The sequence below is a fragment of the Pipistrellus hanaki genome (genome assembly GCF_964339955.1).
Source record: "Pipistrellus hanaki genome assembly, chromosome: 1".
In the NCBI taxonomy this organism is placed as follows: Eukaryota; Metazoa; Chordata; class Mammalia; order Chiroptera; family Vespertilionidae; genus Pipistrellus; species Pipistrellus hanaki.
The window spans coordinates 2850280-2858345 of NC_140503.1; the positions used below are offsets into that span (position 1 = coordinate 2850280).

The 8066-nt window shown below is 63.5% G+C and overlaps 1 protein-coding gene across 1 annotated transcript; it reads right to left on the reverse strand.

Moving 5' to 3' along the window:
- Positions 1-6088: 6088 nt before the first annotated feature.
- Positions 6089-8000, reverse strand: GSC (goosecoid homeobox). Its single transcript, XM_084901581.1, has 3 exons — positions 7522-8000; positions 6848-7107; positions 6089-6532 (listed from the first exon to the last, which is right to left on the reverse strand). Exons 1-3 carry the CDS (start codon positions 7877-7879, stop codon positions 6377-6379), a joined length of 774 nt encoding a protein of 257 aa, XP_084757707.1. The 5' UTR covers positions 7880-8000; the 3' UTR covers positions 6089-6376.
- Between the last annotated feature and the right edge of the window lie 66 nt (positions 8001-8066).

Sequence of the window (8066 nt, forward strand, 5' to 3'; positions counted from 1 at the left end):
CACCCGGAAGAGGACCCGAGGCAGGGGAATCTGTCACTGTGGCTCCTGTTACATAACGAGATGACAGCAGCCACCACGGCCCTCCTTCCCCCCCCCCCCCCCCGCCTCCCCCCACGCCCCAGCCTCAGCAGGGGCTGGGCAGGGCCTGCCCAGGAAAGTGATTGTGAAACTGTCAATCCCTCCGGAACATTCCCGACCAGTGTTTGGTGACGCCCTGGATCCAGGCAAGATAGAAACTGTCCCTCCCCCCAAACACACAAACACAACGACACGCAGACATCACCCCGAAAGACAAAAGCCAATCTCAAAGGCCCCGGTCTCCCCGGAGCTTTAACTGCCGTCGAGAAAAGGGTTAAGTGTTCTTCGCTCACATCTGTACCCGCGCCCAGACGGCTGCAGAGGCCAAAACTGAACTGGAACCGGAACCAGGTCCCGTCCAGCCAGGACAAGGGCCCGGAGTCTCTGCAGCCAAAGCAGAGGCGAAAGGAAACGGCGACCCTCCAGCAGGAGGCGCCCCGTGCCCTGGCGTCCTGCCCCAGGGGCCAGGGCCAGCCTCTGGGAGGTTCCCGTGTGGCGGGAACCCTGTGTGCTGGGGAACGTGTAGGGCTGGGGCGGACACACACACACGGTGTTCCACCCCTGTGCACTGCAGCAGAAAGCGATTCATTTGGTCTCGGGTTTAAGTATTTATTCCTCAAACACAAAGCCACGCTGAGTGCACACATGCCGTCCGGCATCTGGCCTCCGAGGAGCATCTTCGGACGGAGCCACCCGCTGGGGCTCCGGCTTCAGAGGCCCCGCCTTCCTCCGAGGGGCTGTGCGGAGTGCGGGGGCCTCCCGCTCTGTGGAGGCCCGTGTGCCTTCGCCGGTCCCAGCGAGCACTCTGAGGGCTTCCAGAGGACTAACCCACTCCGTCTGGAAGGAGGCGTCTCGGGGCCTGGCCGGTGATGTCAGTCACTGGTTTGGAGATGGTTAAAGCGGCATCGGCACCGAGAGGCCGGCCTGTCGGACGCCACCGCCACCGGGTGATCCAGACCCCGCAGCCCCTGGCCTTCTCTGCGGGGAGCCCCTCAGGAGGCGTGGCCACGTGGGAGCCCCGCCCTGCACTGGGGGCAGCCTGTTTGTGACATGCCTGTGGCCACAACAGTCTGCTGGACGTGGATCTTGTCCTTGAATTTCTTTTTAATAATTGGGATCATGTAGTATGTAGCATTTAACATATTATATTATGTTAAAATTTTTAATATTATGTGTGGTGGTTAATTTTATGTGTTAATTTGGCTGTGCTACATACAGTTCCCAGGTTTTGGGTCAAACATTATTCTAGATGTTTCTGTGAAGGTATTTATATATATATATATATATATATATATATATATAATATATATATAAATCAATTTCAGAGAGGAAAGGAGAGGGAGAAAGAGATTCATTGGTCGGCTGCCTCTGCACACCCCCTATAGGGGATCAGGCCCAGGACCCTTCAGTCCGCAGGCCAATGCTCTAACCAGTGACCCAAACCGGCGAGGGCAAGCGAGAGGGATTCTTAGGTTCTCTCTTCACTGACGCTTCCCAGGGCTGGGCTCCTGAGAACCAGTGAGGACCGCAGGAATCCAGAAATTACAGGCCCGCTTTGCAGGCCGCGGCTCGCCGTCATTGCCCCGGCCTGGTCCCGGGTCACCGGCCCGAAGACAATGGCTTCTTATTTTCCCAGGATCCACCGCGGCGTGGCGGGCCGAGGCCTTCCCTGCGGCCACCCGGCTCCGGCACGGCCCCCGGGACGCCCAGGTTCCCCAGCCAGCGGGCCCGGCTGCCAAAACCCTGCCAGATTGATTCATTCCTTCCACAACTTTTGAAAAAAATTTCAAGGTCATTTCACAAAGCTCGGAAATTGAATCCAAATCCACTCCCAATTCTCGCCCTCTTCCCTCTAAATCTGCGTTCCTAAGCCTCTTAGGGAGAAGACAACTATTTTATCTTATCAGCTGCTCCGGTCTTAAGCCCCTGTCCTGTGGCCATGCAAACACTCCCACACCCAGGACAATTAGAGAAACAATTAGCAACAAGGTGTGTGCCCGATTCCTAATTCCAATCTGCTTGTGTCAGGGTGGCCCTGCGATGGGAGGGTGTCAGACACTGCTGGGGGCCTTCGTCTGTCCCCTCCAGCCCCTCCCTAAGCCCCCTCAGGGGGAGGACCCATCCCCATCCCTCCAGCACCTCACCCCGCCGATGGAGGCTGGGACCAGTGCCCAGCACCCCTGCCCCCTCTTTAAAAAATTTTTTAAAAAATATTTTATTGATTTTTTTACAGAGAGGAAGGGACAGAGATAGCTCTCTCTCTCTCCCCTGCGCCCTCGTGTTGCCCAGCCTCCCCGCTGGGACTCCACCTTCATGAGGGTGAAGGGACCCATTCCCCCTCCTTCGTCCCCGTAAGGAGGTGACGGACGAGGTGTGCAATGAACAAAGGAAAGCGGACTGGGGGGCGCACCGGAGGGACCCAAAGAGCTTCGGGGGGGGGGGCTCTGGGTGCCTAAACTGCTTTCCTTGAGCCCCTGAAAACCTCCCCGGGTTCGGGAAATGAGCTCCCTGTCACGCCCTCCCGCCCCGTCTCCCCCTCACTCAGGGGGAAGCCGCCAGCCTGGCTTTCACAAGCAGCCCTAGAGCAGCATCCTCCACACGGGTTAAGACAGAAACTCCACGTCCGCACGTCTGAGAGGCCACCGGCTCAGGCCTGTCAGGAGAGGTGCTCTCAGGGTGAGGTTAGCAGAGCGGCCTTTCCCCGGCCCCCGCCCCATGGCAGCCCAGAGCCCAGAGCGAAAAGCCGCGCTCCACGGAGCTCCCTCACAGTCAGGGGGTCCACGCCCCCCCCCGCGCTGTTACTGGGCCAGGTGCCCACTCCCGGAGGCCGCTCCCCACACCTTGCCGGACCCGCAGGGGTCTGTGGGAAGCCCGCTCGGTCCGTCAGCATGTGCCAGGGCCAGGCTTTTACCGGGGCCTCCACTGCCATCCGGAAAAGGGCCCTGCCTCCCGCCTCCTGGGCGCCTGGGGCCTTCCGGAAGCCTCTGCAGGGGACAGTGCTGGGCCCGGGGTCGGCACAGTCCACAGAGCCAAACAGCAACAGCACAATGACTGACATTCCTTTGGAGAGCCACATTTTTTCAACTTAAACTTCTTCTAATGCCACTTCTTCAACACTCACCCAGGCCGTGGCATTTTGTGGAAGAGCCGCACTCAAGGGGCCAAAGAGCCACATGTGGCTCTCGAGCCACAGTTTGCTGACCTCGGGGCAGGCGAACGCTGGGGTTGCAGTGGCGGTCCCGCTCTCTGCACTGAGCGGCAGTCCATTCCTGTGTCCGGGGCCGCGGCAGGCACGTGCTGTGAACGCCTGTCCACAGCCGCGGCCACAGAAAGCGCAGAGTTCTCCTCTTGGCCCCTGTGTTACCGCTAAGCCCGGTCTGCTCTGCTGTGAGATGGGAGAACACCTCCCGTCCCAGGGGAGCTGTGCGGCGCAGAAAACACTCAGGCCGGCACCGGCGTATGCCCAGCCCGTTTGAACACACACACACCACTCCCCACACCCTGACCCCACTCCCCACCATCGCGAGGCCCTGAGACTGCTCGAGGCCGCGTGCCGCCTGCTCCGTGACACCAGCCAGCCTCCGGACCCCACGGCGGGCTGACGGCAGTCGGAGCCCCGCTGCCCTGGGACTGCAGAACCAGGGTGGACTGTAAACAGACAGCCACCCTGACATCCCCTCCCTCCCTGTGTCACTGTGTCTACCGCCTGTGAGCAGAGCTGTACTGCAGCGCTGCTCCGGCGTGGCCACGGGGGAGCAGTCCCCCCTTCTGAGCCCCCCCAGGGGCTTCTGGGGGAAATGTCCAAGAACCTGCCCCCCCCCCCGGGCCCCCTCCCTACACTCGCATGGACCCCTCTCCAGACTGGGCAAATGCACGCTTTTTCAAACACAAGGTCCCCCACACGGGAAGTGTGAGCGCGCGGTATGGACAGAGGCACAAAGGGGTTCAGAGTCCCGAAGGTGTCCAGTGCCTCAGGGTGGGATGCTGCTGCCACTGCTGCCCTGTCAGAATGTTCTAGAGCCGTGGTCGGCAAACTCATCAGCCCACAGAGCCACAGATCAACAGCACAACGGTTGAAACTTCTTCTGAGAACCAAATTTTTTAAACTTAAACTCCTTCTAACGCCACTTCTTCAAAATAGAATCACCCAGGCCGTGGTATTTTGTGGAAGAGCCACCCTCAAGGGGCCAAAGAGCCACAGTGGCTCTCGAGCCGCAGTTAAGTCAGCGCCCATCCTGGACCCCTGCAGGCTCACCCCTCTGCAGGGGGATGGGGTCTGCACCGGGAGCAGCCCTGGGGAGCAGAGCCAGCAGGCGAGGCCCCCACCCCGGAGGTCTGCCGTCTGAGGGCGGAGGGCGGCCAGCACCGTGAGACCCTCTGAAGCAGAGGCACGGCTTGCTGAGCGTTTCTCCCCAGCGGGAGCACTTCCCGTTACGGTGTAAGACCGAGCTGTCCCTCTGTTAGGAACCGAATGTTGTTCAGACAGTTAACCTTCCAGAACCTCAATTTCCTCGTCTGTGAAAACGGTAAGACATTCCCCACCCCCGAAGCTCTCCAAAGAAAGTGAGATCATGTACACAGATCCCGAGGTGCCGGCCGCGACAATAAAAATCCTTATTTCTAAAGGAGTAACCACTCTGCTCGCGTTCGCCATCGCGCCATCGCGGTGCCGGCTCAGGGACACGGAGAGCGAGGGGCAGAGGCGGCCGGTCCTTGGTCTGAGGTGGCCCAGGAGGGAGCCTGGGTGTGAACCGGTGACCTCGCCCCCTGAGGGGGCCCTGGCCGCTGCCGCCCCTCCCCCTCTGCGGTCTAGGCGTGCTCCTTATTCAGGAGGCGTGACTGAGAGGCACTTCATATCCCGCCAGTGTCACCTCATCTACTCCAGAAGCACCTTTTAAACATGTAAGCAGCTGTGAGAAAACCTGCCTCTTGTAAAGAGCTGTTACCTCGCACGGGCTGAGGCCACAGCGGCACGCACAGCCGCCCGGAGGGTCCTCACGCCCAGGGCAGCGCAGCCCGGCAGGAAATGCCGCTCCGAGGCGGACACATCGCCGCCGAGCTGGGAGCTCAGTCTTCGCTTCCTCGTCTATAAAATGGATTTACCGCAACACCTACATTCCTGCAGGAGAAGCCACTTGTGCCGGCCCTGGGTGTCCCTCCTCCCTCCCGCTGGTCTGGGAAATCACCCGAAGGCTTGCCCTTATCTTCCTCCCTGGCCGAGCACTCTCTGGCCTTACCCAGCCTTCGCGGGAAGAGGACGGGCGCCCAGGCTGGCCCCGCACTCCTGGGGCCCAGCCAGTGCAGAGAAAAGACCTTTGGGGAGAAGGCAGGAGGAGCCCATGCTCCCGCCTGCACCGCCTCCTCCTCCACAGCCGCCGGTGCGCTCTTAGGCCCGGTTGGCCTGGCCGCCAGGCCCCCAGCACCAAGCGCTCAGGGAGAAGCTCTCAGGGCCCAGCGCCGGTCTCCACTGGCCGGGGCACACAGCCCTAGCCGCTGGGCAGGAGCCAGGAGGACTGTGGCAGAAAGGCTTGCCCTGGAGGAGACGGGCGGCAGCAGCGCCCAGGAAAGGCCAGGAAAGCAGAGGGAGAGAGGGCACACCTAAGCCGGACTGCACTGCCCTCACCCCTCCGACAGCAGGGCCTGCTGAGTGTCCCAGGATCCACAGCTCCCTTTCGGATCCTGCTTCCCCAGCTTCCTGCCTGCACAGGAGGGAAGGACCCTCGCTCTCCCCAAGGGTCTGGGGGAAGGGGAACCTGAGGCCGCCCTTCTCCTGCCCCCCAACAGACCCCCGCGCTCCCCACCCCTTCCAGGAGACCAGAAACCGAGTGTGCTTTCAGACCAGAGTCCCCGCCCGCCCCATGACGGATTCATGCCCAGTTTCTTTTTCTTTTGGACGCGGCAGAGCTGCCCAGTTTTCCTTCCAAAGCTGGGCTACATGGCTTTGTTTTCTGGCCTCAGCCCCTGGTCCCGGAGAGGCGCAAAACACAGCCCTTGACCCATCTTCACGGCCGTCACTTTATTGTGTTGTCACCTTTAACTTAACTATAAATACTACAGCGAACGAGCGAGGCACAGGTGGCTGCGGCTGCGGCCGGGACTGCGGGGCTGCAAGCCACCCGGCGCTGCCCCACTCGGGAGCCAGCCGGCCGCCGGCCGGCCCGGCTCTGTACACTATTTACAGCTCCGGTTCCGCTCCGGCCCTGGCCCTCTCCTGCAAGGCGGCGTGTGTGCAAGAAAGTGGCATCGTCTGTCTGTGCAAGTCCTTCCAGCGCGGCGAGCACCGGGCCAGCCGCGGCCGTCAGCTGTCCGAGTCCAAATCGCTTTTACCTTCCTCTTCCCTCTTCTCGGGCGACGCCTTGGAGGTCGGCTTGGGCCACTTCTCCGCGTTTTCCGACTCCTCCGACGAGGACCGCTTCTGCCGCCGCCACTTGGCCCGGCGGTTCTTAAACCAGACCTGGCGCGCGGAGGACAGAACAACGGTTACAGCAAAGGCTCGCTCGCTGGCTCCCCCAAACCTGGGCGCCCCGGGCGAAACCCTGTGACTCAGAACCCCGGGCAGGAGAGCGCCCGCGGCAACAAAAAGAAAGGAGACTCGCTCCCTCTCCCGCATTTCCCGGCCTCTTCCTGGGCCTAGAGGGCCCTCCGAGGCCTCCCGGCCGCTGCCGCCGGGACAGTGCAGAGTGCGGAGGCCCGGGGAGGCGGCGGGCCGGCGGGGCCCCGGATCGGGGAAGGGCCTTGGGGAAGGTCTCGGGTAAGGGGCCGCGCCTACCTCCACCTTCTCCTCGCGGAGGTGCACCTTCCGCGCCAGCTGCTCGCGCGTGCCCACGTCGGGGTACTTGGTCTCCTGGAAGAGGTTCTCCAGCGCCTCCAGCTGCTCGTCCGTGAAGATGGTGCGGTGCCGCCGCTTCCGCCGGCAGTGCAGCTGGTTGAGGAGCTGCAGCTCGGAGCGCGACAGCGTGCCCACGTTCATGTAGGGCAGCATCTGGTGCGGCACCGGCGACACCAGCACCGAGCCGGGGCCCTCATAGCCTGCGGGGAGCGGGCGCGGTCAGCGGCTTCCCGGCCCCGGCCCGCCGCCCGCCGCCGCTCCAACGCTAAGGAAACTCGCCTACCAGGGAGCGCTGGGGTGGAGGTGCATGGAAACCAGGGGTGCAGGGAAACGGGGGGATGCGCCAGGGTCCACCCACACGCCAAAGCCCTAAAAGCCGGAGCCTCCTCCGCAGACAGTTCCCGCTAACTCCCATCAGGCCGCAGCAAGTGCAAACCCCTGCCCCATCGGCAAACACGGAGAAAAAGAAAATAAACGGGGCGCGGGGAGGGATGATCCAGGTTTGCAAGAGGAGGAAAGTCAGAGGGAAGTGGGGAAAGCTGGCGCCGCCGCCCGCCCGCGCCCGAGTTGGAGGCCCCGCGGTGGCGGCGGCGGAGGCCGGGAGCGGGACCTACCTGGCGGCGCGGGGACGCAGGAGCACTGGGCGCCCAGCGGCGGCACGGCCCCGCAGCACGCCGGGCCCACGGGCGCCGCCTGCACGTGCAGCTGCCCGTAGAAGTAGTTGCCGTAGCCCAGGCGGGAGCCGCCGACCGCGGCCGGGAGGCCCGCGCCGCCGGGGGCCACGGGGCGCGGGTAGAAGGCGCCGTAGTCCGGGGAGGAGGCGGCGCTGCCGCCGGCGCTGTACAGCGAGTCCCCGTGCAGCGCCGGGAAGACGACGGGGGCGGCGGGCCCGGGAGCCACCGGCAGCACCGCGTCCTTGCAGCGCGGCCGCGCGGCCAGGATGTTGTCGATGCTGAACATGCTGGCGGGCATCCCCGAGCCCCGCGCGGGGCCGGGACCGGGACCGGGGGCGAGCGGAGGAGGAGAAGCGCCGCAGCGTGGGGGGGTCCGCGCCTCCGGAGCCGGAGCAAACCGAAAGAGAGCGCCGGCGAGCGCGGCCGCTCCCTCCCTCCCCGCCCCTGCGCCCGCCTCCCTCCGCCTCCGCCCTCCGCCCTCCGCC

What these genes read in the sequence shown, in the direction of transcription:
- GSC (XM_084901581.1), bottom strand. Translation starts at nt 7,879, where the DNA reads ATGCCCGCCAGCATGTTCAGCATCGACAACATCCTGGCCGCGCGGCCG. An exon ending in CTGCGTCCCCGCGCCGCCAG is followed by an intron (nt 7,108 to 7,521) that starts GTAGGTCCCGCT and finishes CGCTCCCCGCAG; the next exon opens with GCTATGAGGGCCCCGGCTCG. An exon ending in TCCGCGAGGAGAAGGTGGAG is followed by an intron (nt 6,533 to 6,847) that starts GTAGGCGCGGCC and finishes TCCGCGCGCCAG; the next exon opens with GTCTGGTTTAAGAACCGCCG.